The sequence below is a fragment of the Geotrypetes seraphini genome, chromosome 3 (assembly GCF_902459505.1).
Source record: "Geotrypetes seraphini chromosome 3, aGeoSer1.1, whole genome shotgun sequence".
NCBI lineage: Eukaryota > Metazoa > Chordata > Amphibia > Gymnophiona > Dermophiidae > Geotrypetes > Geotrypetes seraphini.
This window is the reverse complement of record NC_047086.1, coordinates 191,961,737-191,975,562: the sequence shown is the minus strand read 5'-3', so window position 1 is coordinate 191,975,562 and position 13,826 is coordinate 191,961,737. Positions and strand designations below refer to the sequence as shown.

Here is a 13,826-nt window from a genome sequence, read left to right as displayed (position 1 = left end):
GAACATTGGTGAAATTATTACTTCAGTAAAAGTAACATTATTCTGTACTGTTTTACAAGTAAAAGTAGCAAAACTTTTACTTAAGTGATTAGTCATATTTACATAGCTACTGTACAGCACTGCGGCCTAGGTATTAAGGAGTATCACATTTCAGGGTGTCGTGGGCTCGTGATTGTAATATTCCTTTTCTGCTCCAACCCTGTCAGCTCCAGGTCTGGGTTACACCTGGGATTTTTTTTTAAGATAATCTACTAATAATAATATATTTTAGCTGCTTGGTAATTTTTCATCAATTGAGGCCCTATTTCTGTTAAAAAATATATATATATAGTTTACTCAGTGGAAGTGCAAATATAATCACTGTCACAATGTACGTAATACACCATGCTTAGCCACTTCTAATCCTAGTTGGTTAGACAATGTAGTCTGGTGATTAAAGTTGAGAGCTGTGACCTTAACTAACCCATATATCCTTTGAGTGCTCAGACTGATTGTAAGAGCTTGTCAACATAAGATTGAACTTTTTATAGTGCTGGCTACATCATTCACAGCTCAGAAGGGAGCAGACATTTCTTGCCGCTCATCAATCACTTGTCCTTGCAGACCATTACTTTAAATTTGAATTAATTGCTTGTATGTAAATGAAGGTTTCAGGTAATTAGCTGCCTGTTATAGGCCTCAACTCACTAGTGCTTGATGAATCAAGTTTAAAACGTATATCGGTGGTCTCCAATCGTTTTCATGTAAGGGGCCACACTGTGAATATGAGAAAGCTCTGAGGGCGACCAAAAGATTTCAAGCTTACACTCCCTGTCTCATCCTCCCTATCTCATCAGCTTGCAACTTCGGGGTCATCTTTGACTTGTCGCTCTCCTTCTCCTCTCATATCCAACCGACTGCCAGAACTTGTCATTTCTTTCTCTATAATATTGCTAAAATCCGTCCTTTCTCAGCATGCTGTCAAAACCCTCATCCGTGCCCTCGTCACCTCTTCTCTAGATTACTGCAATGTGCTTCTCGCTATGCAATGGGTCTTCCACTAAGCCATATCTTTCCCCTTCAATCTGTTCAGAACGCTGCTGCGTGCCTCGTAATTCCACCACATTATACCCACATTACTCCACTCCTCAGGTTGCTTCACTGGCTCCCAGTCCGTCTCCGCCTACGATTCAAACTCCTCTTGCTGATGTTCCAGTGTACTCGCTCTAGGCTCCTCGGTATCTCTCCTCTCTTGTTACCCCCTATTCTCCCCTCCAGGAACTCTGCTCATCAGACAAGTCCCTCCTCTCTGTATCCTTTTTCTCTACCGCCAGCTCTCATCTCTGTCTCTTTTGCCTTGTAAGAACATAAGAACATAAGCAGTGCCTCTGCTGGGTCAGACCAGAGGTCCATCATGCCCAGCAGTTCGCTCACGCGGCAGCCCATCAGGTCCAGGACTTGTATAGTAATCCTCTATCTATATCCTTCTCTCCCCTTTTCCTTCAGGAAATTATCTAATCCCTTCTTGAACCCCAATACCGTACTCTGTCCTATCACACCCTCTGGAAGCACATTCCAGGTGTCCACCACCCTCTGGGTGAAGAAGAACTTCCTAGCATTGGTTCTGAATCTGTCCCCTCTTAATTTTTCTGAATTCCCTCTCGTTCTTGTAGTTTTCAAAAGTTTGAAGAATCTGTCCCTCTCCACTTTCTCTATGCCCTTCATGATCTTGTAAGTCTCTATCATGTCCCCTCTTTTCCAGGGAAAAGAGCCCCAGTTTCTCTAATCTTTCAGCGTATGAAAGGTTTTCCATACCTTTTACCAGTCGCGTCGCTCTCCTCTGAACCTTCTCGAGTATCGCCATATCCTTCTTAAGACGACCAATATTGAACGCAGTACTCCAGATGCGGCAGCATGTTTGGAACAACTTGCCTGGCTCGCTATGTCAGGCTCCGTCTCTGGCGGTATTCAAAGCCAGACTAAAAACCCACTTATTTGAAGGTGCATGTAAACACTGACTCAACCAACATCTGTCTGTCATTCCCTTAATTGTCCTCTACTATCTTTTAGCCCCCTCTGTGTGTCTGTCATAATGAGATTGTAAGCTCTTCAGAGCAGTGAGCGTCTTTTGCATGTAAAATGTACAACGCTGTGTGCACCTGGTAGCACTAAAGAAATAATAAATTGTCGTTGTCTTACACTAATTTTGTGAACCACCTTAACCTGCCTATTCAGATAAGGGGGTTATGGTGAGATGGGTACCTGGGACCTTTTATGTGAAGTTCACTGCAGTGTCCCTTATGATGCCCCACTGCTCTGCTGGGATGTTTCTCTGGCCAGTGTAGTTCAAATGCTGGGCTCTCCTACATCCCAATGACTTCTTTGGTGCGTTTTTCATTTGGAGATGAATTTTTTTTTTTTCCTCAAAAAGACAGATGAAGAGAGGTTAGACACACAGGCCTGATTCTGTATAGGACGCCCAGTCTCAGCAGCTACCTGAGCGGCTTTTGGGAATCGCATCTTAACAGACAGATGCCTAACCCTGCCTAATCACTACGATTCTCTAACCCAGTGTTTTTCAACCTTTTTACACCTATGGACCGGCAGAAATAAAAGAATTATTCTGTGGACAGGCATCGGTCCATGGACCGGCGGTTGAAGAACACTGGGCTAAGTCGTGGGCCAGACCCCGCCCATCTCTACCCAATCTCCACCCCAGACCCCGCCCCCCATAATAGTACTAATTGCACCTTGTACGCCCTGTGCCTCATCTGGAAGCCTTCCCTCTGACGTTGCAACGTCAGAGAGAAGGCTTCCGGTTCAGGCGCAGGATGCCCATAGGAGCCACTGAATCAGTTAGGAAGAGGGAGCTGGCTCGAAGATAACGCCGCATCGATCGCACCAAGGACCGGCGGTTGAAGAACACTGTTTTGGGCCTGATGCACGTGCTGGCCCTGTGGACCGGCAGGAAATTTCTGTGGACCGGCACTGGTCCATGGATCGGTAGTTGAAGAACACTGCTCTAACCAGCGCCAATGTCACAGGTGCCGTTTAGAGAATCGCATTGTGGTGAGTGGGGGTGTGGGGGGGAGATTTAATGTATGCAGCCTCCTGGGGATGCTGCTGATGTTTATGCAGCCCTCTTTGTAAAAAGGTTGCCCATCCCTGGCTTACGGTGTAACAGCTGAACTTACTAACACGTGCTATCTCACTAGTATGTGCAGTGGCATAGTAAAGGGGGCAGAGGGTTGGACTGACCCGGGCGCCGTCTTGGTGGGGGCACCAGCACCTCTTCACCCCCCCCCCACACACACACTCTCCACGCTTGTGCCCTCCCTTCTCCTCCCCATACCACTTTAAAATCTTCGCCAGCGCGAGCAACTACTCTAGCCTGTTGCTCGCACCTGCTTGGCTCCCTCTGAAATCACTTCTGGGTCAAGGAGCCAGGAAGTGACATCAGAGGGAAAGCCAGTACAAGCAGCAGGCCAAAGAATCTACTTGCACTGGCAAAGATTTAAAGAGGTACGGGGGTGGGAAGGGGGGAGCAGAGAGGAAGGCACAGGGGGTGGTTGGTGCAGTAGGGAGGGGGCTTAGAAGGGGCTGTCATCGCCCCAGGCGTCATCTACCCTTGCGACACCACTGAGTATGTGTTAACACTGATAGTGAGCATTATTGAACTGCAGGTCCCATATTATGAAATGAGACTTAAGGGTGTAGTTATTAATGTAGGCTACCATTAAGATGTGCAATTTTACCACTAACTTGCACTATTTTACCACAAGCCCCTTTCATGCAGTTGAACGTAGTTGCTAATAACAAGGGTTAACATTAAAGTAAAACGTCTTAACAGTAGCCAATGTTAATAATTTCTCCCTTTAGTTACTACTAATACATGTTAAAGATGTTATCATGTGCTAACACAAATTAGTATCTTTAGCTGTAAGTTTGTATTTGAGGCAATGGAGGGATCAGTGACTTGCCCAAGATCCTAGGGGCATTGGTAGGATTTGAGCTCCTGCATCTCTGATTGTAGCCCACTGCTCTAAACATTAGGCTACTCTGCCTTAGGGTTACAATATGGCTCCAGAAATAAAGAGGACGGATTGAGACGTCCAGGTTTTACTTCCATTGCTTTCAATGAAAGTAAAAGCCCGGATATCTCATTTCGTCCTCTTTTTTTCTGGAGCCATATGGTAACCCTACTCTGCCACATCATGGACGCATGGATACTTCCAAAAGGGTGAGGAATGTAGGAAACATTTACTTATTACCCAACAATGATATGCCTAGCGTGACAGAGAGAGATTAAGAGGTTCATAATCGAAATGGAAATACGTCTAAAAACCCGCCTATATTGGCACTTGGATGATCAAAAGACAGGTTGTCTAAGTGCCAATAATTGAAACGGGTTTTAGATGTATCTAAAAGCAGCTTAGGCCTTTTCACTGCCGCTGTGCGCCCAGAGTGAAAAGGGGCGTTTTTGAAGCAGTGGTTAGGGCGGGAGGTAAGTGAGATGTGGGTCGACCTAGACTTAGTCATCCTGCAGCGATAATCGAAAGTGTAACGAGACTGCCTAGACAGAACTTAGGTGATTTAAAAACAGGTCTATGTGCCCAGAAGATATCCAAAGTGATCAGATAACCACTGCAGGGAAAAAGTACAGACCCACACACACTCCCCCAGTGATCACTGACACCCCTCCCACACACACACTATAAAAATGGGAATAAAAAAGTATATACATGCCTCCAGAACATCAGCAGCTAGCATAGGAAAGCCTAGTAGAGCTGCACAGAGGTGGCATAAGTAGTCTGGGGGGGGGGGCTAGTGAACCATAGAGAGGAGGACCTTGGCCCATAAGCCACTCTAACCACTGCATTCATGGTGAAACATATGCACCCCCAAAACCCCCTAAAACATTACTGCACTGCCATATAAGTGCCACCTGCAGCCATAAGGGCTATTGGGGTGATAGGTGGGTATAGTAGGTTTTGGGGGGTTCACCATGACCTATAAGGGAGTTGTGGTGAGATGTTTATGTGGCACCCTGTTTGTGAAGTTCATATCAGTGCCTTGTTAGGTGCCCAACTACTCTGTTGCCATGTCTGAGTGGCCAGTCCATCACTTTGCTGACCCCTCCCATGTTCAAAAGGTGTTTTGGACTTGGATTATTTTGGGGATGAAAAAGGGGTATAAAGATAGATGACTTAGCAGTCTGGACGATTGAACAGCTGGACATAGAAGTAGACAATTCTCGAAAAAAAATACAGTCAAACCTCGGTTTGCGAATAACACGGTTTATGAGTGGTTTGCAAGACGAGCAAAACATTATTGCAAATCCGTGACTTGCAAACCAAGCATTGACACGATTTGCGAACACCCCCCCCTGCTCGAACCGGCATCGCTCCCCCGCCCATGAACGCCCCCACCCCTAAGAGCTGGCATTACACACACACACACACTCTCACACTCACTCTCACAGACTCACTTTCACACACACTCACTCACTCTCACACACTCACTCTCACAGACTCTCACTCACACACACTCTCCCCCCCGCTGGAAGCGGCATCCCCCGCTTTCTTGAAGAGAACGAGAGCCAGAAGGCCTTGAGCATGTGCAGATGCTTAAGGCCCAGCCCAGGCAAGAGGCGGGATCTTCGTTCACTGGCACCGGCACGTCCTGTGGGTTGGTACTGCGTGCCGGTGCCAGATGGGGGTAAGGGGCTTCTTTGGGCGGGCAGGGGATGCTGATTCCAGCACGGGGTGCAATGCCGGTTCGAGCGGGGGGGGGAGGGCATTCGCAGGCAGGAACCATGCCGGTTCGAGCGGGGGGGGGGTCGTTTACGGGGGTGAGCGATAACAGTTCAAGCGGGGGTAGGGGGGTAGGGTGGTGGAGCAGCACCAGTGGCCTCGTGGAGTGGGGAGGTGGAACCAATCAAGCGAGTTTCCCTTACTTCCTAGGAGGAAACTCGCTTTGATATACGAGCAATTTGGTTTACGAATATGCTTCTGGAACAAATTATGCTCGTAAACCAAGGTTCCACTGTATTTTGGATGTATTTTTCAAGAATGGACTTTGGACGCTGCAGACTTTGGATGACTAACGCCTTAGTTCCAAAATGGACTTAGACTTTTTTTTTTTTTTTTAATTTTGCCGCTCTGTGGTTGTTATTTTGGAGGCATCTTGTGTAAACAGCAACATTCATACACACAGATTGCATATATGTGTAAATAGCAAGTCATTATTCATGGTGATCCACACCACACAGAGATTTCATTCCCATTAAACTAAGGCAGTACAGGTTTATGGGAGAAATAAATGTCCCCTTTGGGTCTTGAAACAGCTCAAAGGCATGCATAGAAAATTAAAAAGTACTCATTTCAGAAAAATATAAATTGCCATCTCACTAGTTAATGGGCTGAAATTAGATGTCTAGGCCAACCCCAAATGGGCTCTGATTTAGTTCACAATTTTTTGGACTCAAGCTTGTTTACCTTTCTTCTCACTTTGACTTGCCTCACACCATCAAATCTACCCGAAGGTCATATTTATTTGCTTATCCGACATTAAAATCTTGTCATTATAAGAGATTTTTGGACAGAACACTTTCATTTCAAGCAGGCAAATTGAATGCCTGGCTAAGCGAAACTATTTTACATGCTTCATCCTACTATTCTTTTGGTGTAGACTTGGTGAAGACTTATCTTTTTGATAAATTTGTCATTTGATATTTTTTCCCCATCATTTGTATTTCTTCAGTATCTGTACTATTCACTGTTCAGTTCTCTTTTTTTGTGAACTGCCTAGAACTGTGTGGTGTGGCAGTATACAAGAATAAAGTTATTATTATTATTATTAGGTTTGTAAAATTGCACAGCTGCGCATGAAAGTGGTGCTGCTTACTCTTGGAAATTGTGAAATCACCTCTTCCGTGTGGAAGCTGCGGGGCCAGTGCACGGATATTAGGTGTCCCAGGCAAATGTTCAGCCTAGGGCCCCCTACCAAAAAATAAAACTAAATTCAAGGCCTCTAGGCATCCCTCTTCTCACTCCCAAGATTTTATTGAACTCAATGCCACACCTTCCAGAGCTATCCAGTAAATTGCATATTTGGACATTAAACCTGTAATTATTAAGCTTTATTTAGTTCATACTGTAAGAGAAAAATTTCCCAAAGCCATTTAGCAGCATAAATGGCTATTTGGAAACTGGATGAAGATTCTATTTCGAAAAAAATTATTAAGAAGCATTGTATCCTGTATGAAGCAAATGCTTACCATATATACTCAAATATAAACCGAGATTTTGGGGCCCAAAAATGGGGGTCTCGGTTTATATGTGGGTCAGCACTGATCCCCCCCACCTTCCCCCTCCCTCCCCCGAACAATTATTTTCAGTTGGATCCTTCTACTTTCTAAAGGTTTCTCTTTTAGCTCTAATAGTTTCCACCACTTCACTTGGTGGACCTTAAGAACTCGGAGTGAAGACCACTACACTAAGGTAACCGGTGTCCTAGCAAGGATGAGTGGCGCCCCTACCCCACCCTCTTCTTTGCCCCTTGTTCCTTCCTGACCCCCCATGCCGTGCACGCTTCCCCTTCCCTTCCCTGTACCTCTAAATTTTCCAGTTCGAGCTGCATTATGAAGTTACTGCCCGCGTCATGTCAGCTCTCTCTCTGACATCACTTCCTAGGCAAGGGACCCGGAAGTGATATCAGAGAGAGCCGACTCTGATGCAAGCAGCAAGTTCATGATACTGCTTGTCAAGGGAAGGGGTGCACATGAACAGCAGGGGGGGCAGAGAGGAGGATGGTTGCTGGCACCCCCACCAAGATGGCGCCTGGGGGCGGTCCGCTCCCTCCTTATTATGCCACTGAAGGTAACACATAGCAGTAGAGCTTAGATTTGGGCTCTCAAGCTTTTTGTGTCTGCTCTTTCATTGGTTTTAGCTGTAGTATATTCTGCCCCTTGCAATATGGCAATGGTGAAGGGAAAAGTGGGGAGATAGGAATAGAGTGTAATGGGTCAAAAGCCAATGCTTTGATATTTAAATCATCACCACCGCTTGGACTAACTCTTTGTTTATTTCTCATCCTTCAGAGATCGATGAAGACAGGATGTGTAACCCTTTACACAAGGTAAGCTGAATTCCGTCTAGTAGTAAAGTCATTATATAGTAAGGAAGCCCAGTAGTTCTACATGTATGATGTACTAATGCCGAGCTAATGGAATCATAAACCACATATACTGAGAACAGGTTAACAGAAAAAAGAAAACTAGGAATACCTAGGAATTACAATACAACCCTTCTCTAAAATAACATGAACAGTTTCAAACTTTAAAATTTACATTGTATATTTCTCTAGATATACCGTTCCCTTTGGATTTTTTTTGTAGCTCAAGTGCATAACCCGGCAATTTTTTTAAGTATTTAATCTTAGTTGCCAATTTCTAAACCATTCTTCATGCTTTGATAGATTCCTCCTCATGTTATCCACACCCTCCAGAGTATCTATCCTATTTCAGTGTTTCATTTGGTATCATTTGCAAAAAAAAAAAAAAAAAGACAACCCAAACCTTACTAGACAGTCTTTCTGCAATATCACTCAAAAAGATGATGAAAAAAGCCGGCCCAAGGACAGATCCCTGTGGCACTCCACTAATAACATCCTTTTCCTTGGAGCAAATTCTGTTTACCACTACCTTTTCTTTTCTACATTAGCCCAGAGTAATATAGGACTAGAAGATCATTTTAGGTTACATTTTACAGGCAATTCTGAATTATCTTACTCGTGTAAGTTAGAAATGACTTTTGATTTCAGGCTGCTAAAATAAGGAATGGGTTGCCTTATCCTGGAGGAAAAGTCCATAGTCTATAATTGAAGCAGATATGGGGGAAAGCCACTGCTTGCCCTGGATCGGTAGCATGGAATGTTGCTACCCTTATCATACCACAATCGGTGTAACATCCACAGCTTAAAAAAAATACTGTCCCAGCTACGTAACCCACAGGAATGTTCAAAGAGACCATGAAATCTACTACTACTCCCAAATGTACTACTACTCCCAAATCTACTACTACTCCCAAATGTACTACTACTCCCAAATCTACTACTACTCCCAAATGTACTACTACTCCCAAATGTACTACTACTCCCAAATCTACTACTACTCCCAAATGCCCTGGATCGGTAGCATGGAATGTTGCTACTCTTTGGGTTTTGGCCAGGCACTAATGACCTGGATTGGCCACTGTGAGAACGGGCTACTGGGCTTGATGGACTATTGGTTTGACCCAGTAAGGCTATTCTTACATTTTTATCCTTTAAGATCTGAAGTGAATGATAAGATCTTTAAAAAATAAACCTAAAATTCATCTTTTTCAAAAATATGTTCTAGAGCAGTGTTCTTCAACCTTTTTACACCTATGGACCGGCAGAAATAAAATAATTATTTTGTGGACCGGCGGTTTAAGAACACTGGGCTAAGTCATGGGCCAGACCCCACCCATCTCTACCCAATCTCCACCCCAGACCCCGCCCCCATAATAGTACTAATTGTAACACTATTTTTTCCATTCATTTTTCACAGATACACAATATAATCTTATTAACAACACATAATGGTTAACCACAACATTAAACTACACAAAGCACACTGACAGCAGATGTAAATTCTCAAAATTGACATAATTCAATCACTAAATTCAAAAATAAAATCATTCCCCCCCCCTACCTATGTTGTCTCCCTCCCTCTATGCTATGCCTTATCTTCTGGCCTGCTCCCGCTTGGCCATTTTATGCCGTCCCCGGTGTTATCTTCAGGCCGGCTCAGCGGCTCCTTGCACATCCCGTGCCTCATCTGAAAGCCTTCCCTCTGCAACGTCAGAGAGAAGGCTTCCAGTTCAGGCACAGGACGCACGTAGGAGCCACTGCCCGTGGCTTTGTGCACTGAACTAGTGAGGAAGAGGGAGCTGGCTCGAAGATAACGCTGCATCGATCGCACCAGGACCGGCAGTTGAAGAACACTGTTTTGGGCCTGATGCACGTGCCGGCCCTGTGGACCGACAGGAAATTTCTGTGGACCGGCACCGGTGGTTGAAGACACTGCATTAGACTGTGAGCCCACCGGGACAGATATGGAAATTGCTTTGAATGTGGTTGCAAAACTACAAAAAGGCAGTATATAAGTCCCATACACAAAATTCAAATGCTTGTACTTTTGGCTTATTCTCCTGGTCAGGACCTTTGTTGTAAGGGAGGTCCCTCATGCCTTATGCCCTAGCCAGCTAGAAGTAGCATTTATAGTGAACTTTGCACTGCTAACCCAGCAAGTACATAAAAGGTGACAAGTTCACAGAAGCTAGGGTTACCAGATTTTATGTTTATAAAATTCGGACCCGTGGTCCTGCCCCCCCCAGTCCTGCCCAGTTCCACCCACGTCACGCCCCACCCCTTCAAGTGCTCGGAGCCGGGTTGGGAGGGTATTTATGCATGTGCAGGTGTTACAGGATAACATCACATGCATGCGGGTATGTATGTGACATCATTGCGCTTCATCTGCGTATGCGCATTTACTCTCCTGATAATGTCCCGAGCTGGAAGCTTTTCAAAACCTGGATAAAGTGCCATGTTTTGAAAAGCCAGCCTCTAAAAAGAGGTAAATCCAGATGTCTGGTAAGCCTAACAGAAACCAGACAGAAGCTATAAAACCATAGGTATTTGGGAACCAGGAGCCCCTCTCATGCTTCTGCCAGACTAAAAGAGAAACAAGGAAAATGCTGTTTCCACTGGTGGTTCCAGCTGGGTGAAATCTAAGGATCCTTTGTACCATTTTACTGGTCACCAGTGCTACCTTAAGGACCAGGAGAGAAACATTTATATAGGTACAAGATCCTTTATCCAAAATTCTAAAAACCGGAAAGCTCCAAAAAGCAAACATTTTTTAAAAAACATTGTTGCATTGCTAATTTGTGCAAAAACGCTTACTTTCAGCGTCAAGAGTGAAACCTAGCCCCAAAGTCACTGTAAAGACTTCTCTCTACGTTGATAGTAGTTCGGTTTTTTTTTCATCTTACCTCACACTGTGAGGTGTTGCCGGTGGCCACAGTAATTCAGATTCGTTACTTGCTGTGGCCCCGCACGCTTCTCTCTGTCGCATCCAGCCAGGAACGAAAGAGGAAGAGTGATGTCAGCAAGGCAGGAGGCAGCATAGAGAAGACTGCGGGGCTGCAGCACCCGACAAATATGAATCGTTACGGCCGCTGGTGACGCATCATTCCAAACACCGAAAAATGCTAAAATCCGAAATGTCTCTGGTCCCGAGCGTTGTGGATAAAGTATCTACCCACGGTGCCCTGGCATTTTCATCCTAGAAGACATCTGTGCCATCTGCGAGACTCAATTACCCTAAGTCCCTATACCAGAGAGAGAGATAAGAACATAAGAAGCGCCATCTCCGGAACAGACCCTAGGTCCATCAAGTCCGGCGATCCGCACACGCGGAGGCCCCGCCAGGTGTACCCTGGCATAGTTTTGGTCCCCATATCGCTCCAAGCTTCTCGTATAGAGAAGTGCATCTAGCCTACCCCTACCCATGTCACTTCATGCCACTCATAAGGAGATGTACATCTAACTTACCCTTAAATCCTAGAATGGTGGATTCCACAATTACCTCTTCTGGGAGAGCATTCCAGGTATCCACCACTCGTTGCGTGAAGCAGAACTTCCTGATATTTGTCTTGAACTTGTCCCCCCTTAGCTTCAGCCCATGTCCTCTTGTCCGTGCCACATTGGACATTGTAAATAACGTTTTTTCCTGCTCTATTTTGTCGATTCCTTTCAGTATTTTGAATGTCTCGATCATATCCCCTCGTAGTCTCCTTTTCTCAAGGGAGAACAACCCCAGTCTCTTAAGTCTTTCCTCGTAATCCAGGTTCTCCATACCTTTCACCAGCTTTGTTGCTCGTCTCTGCACCCTCTCTAGCAGTATGATATCCTTCTTTAGGTATGGAGACCAATGCTGGACGCAGTATTCCAAGTGTGGTCTGACCATCGCTCTATAAAGCGGCATTATGACTTTCTCTGATCTACTCGTGATTCCCTTCTTTATCATGCCTAGCATTCTATTCGCGTTCTTCGCTGCCACAGCACATTGCACCGACGGCTTCAGTGTCCTATCGATTAATACTCCCAGGTCCTTTTCCTGTTCAGATTTTCCCAGAGTTGCACCTGACATACTATACTTGTGTTCCTTATTTTTTCTGCCTAAGTGCATCACTTTGCATTTTTCCACATTAAACTTCATCTGCCATTTATCTGCCCAATTTTCCAATCGGCTCAAGTCACTGTGTGTTCCATTATTTCATCGTAAGCACAGCTGATGTTAAATGCTGTACTGAGGGAAGAGGTGATGTGGAGAACACAGTGTCCTCGCTGAAGAGTAATCAAAGAGGAGTTGTGGACTTTCTAAATGTCGTATATAATTAGTGCTGCCTGCTGTTTCCCGTTCCGTGAAAGGAATTGGACATACTTACTTAGCCCTACATGGGCTGAGTCAGCAGGCTGGAAATCCTATCTAGTTTTCTGGCCTATTCAAGGCTAATCAATTCAGCAGCCTCTTTTGGCTTGAGGTCCTCAGAATCGGGCTTCACTCCTGGAGTTAAACAACGGTTTTAATCTTAGTTCTCTGAAATTAGTGTATTGAGAGGTTCAAGAGTAGGTAGTACATTTGGGAGTAGTAGTAGATTTCATGGTCTCTTTGAACATTCCTGTGGGTTACGTAGCTGGGACAGTATTTTTTTTAAGCTGTGGATGTTACACCGATTGTGGTATGATAAGGGTTACCAGATAACTCCAGAAAAAGGGGTTTTACGTCCATTACTTTCAATGGGAGTAAAACCCTCCTTACTTCCATATTTTTGGAGTTGCCAACTGCTGTGGTTCATGTGTTGCAACTTTTTCCAGAATTAGGGGGGGGGGCAGCAGGAGCATATTTCCCCCCTATCTGTGAGCTTTGCACTGGTTACCAGAGCAGAGCTGGGTAGAATTTAAGATATACCTGATTTTTCAGGCTTTATGTGGGGGAAGTGCCTGGCCTGCTGAAGAATTCTATAGAGCCGCATGTCTCCTGGTGTTCCTTATGGTCAGCTAATGAGAATTTAAGCCTGGTCACATTTTATATAGAGCTGAGATTGATTTCAGTAGGGGTGAAGGAAGGCCTTTTCAGCAACTAGCCCTGTCTGATGGAACTCACTGCCTTCTCTAACAAAAGAGAGAAATCATGTCTTTCTGCAGGAAGTTTAAAGCTGCACTGTGACTGAAGCCTTTGCAGGTGAAGACTGATTGGGAGCGTTCTCTCTCAGAATGGGTTTTAAAGGTGTTTATATTGGGTGTACTAGGTAGTTTGTCTGTCTGTCCTTTATATTTTATGTTGTATTTTTTGTTGAAAGTTGTGTAATCCTGCCAAGAATAATATAAATAGTGTATATAAGAATAAATTATTATTATTATTAAATTAAAACCAAACCAGAGAAAATATGTATTCACTCAATGTGTAATTATACTCTGGAATTCATTGCCAGAGAAAGTAGTTAGCTTTGCAGGGTTTATAAAAGGTTTGGATAATTTCCAAAATGAAACATCCATAAGCTATTTATTAAGATGAGCTTGGAAAAAAATCCACTGCTTATTTCTAGGATAAGCAGCATAAAATTTATTTTACTCTTTTGGGGATCTTGCCGGGTACTTGTGACCTGGTTTGTCTACTGCTAGAAGCAGGATACTAGGCTTAATGGACTTTCAGTCTGTCCCAGTATAGAAACACTTATGTTCTTTTCTAAACAAAA

The 13,826-nt window shown here is 44.5% G+C and overlaps 1 protein-coding gene across 1 annotated transcript in view; it reads left to right on the top strand.

Annotated features, from left to right (window-relative positions):
* PPP1R1A (protein phosphatase 1 regulatory inhibitor subunit 1A) overlaps positions 1 to 13,826 on the top strand; it is a 138,058-nt gene that overhangs the window by 102,180 nt on the left and 22,052 nt on the right. Inside the window, exon 3 of the mRNA XM_033935383.1 lies at positions 8,081 to 8,118. Within this exon, the coding sequence (XP_033791274.1) occupies positions 8,081 to 8,118 (38 nt within the window). The remainder of the gene's footprint in view (positions 1 to 8,080; positions 8,119 to 13,826) is intronic.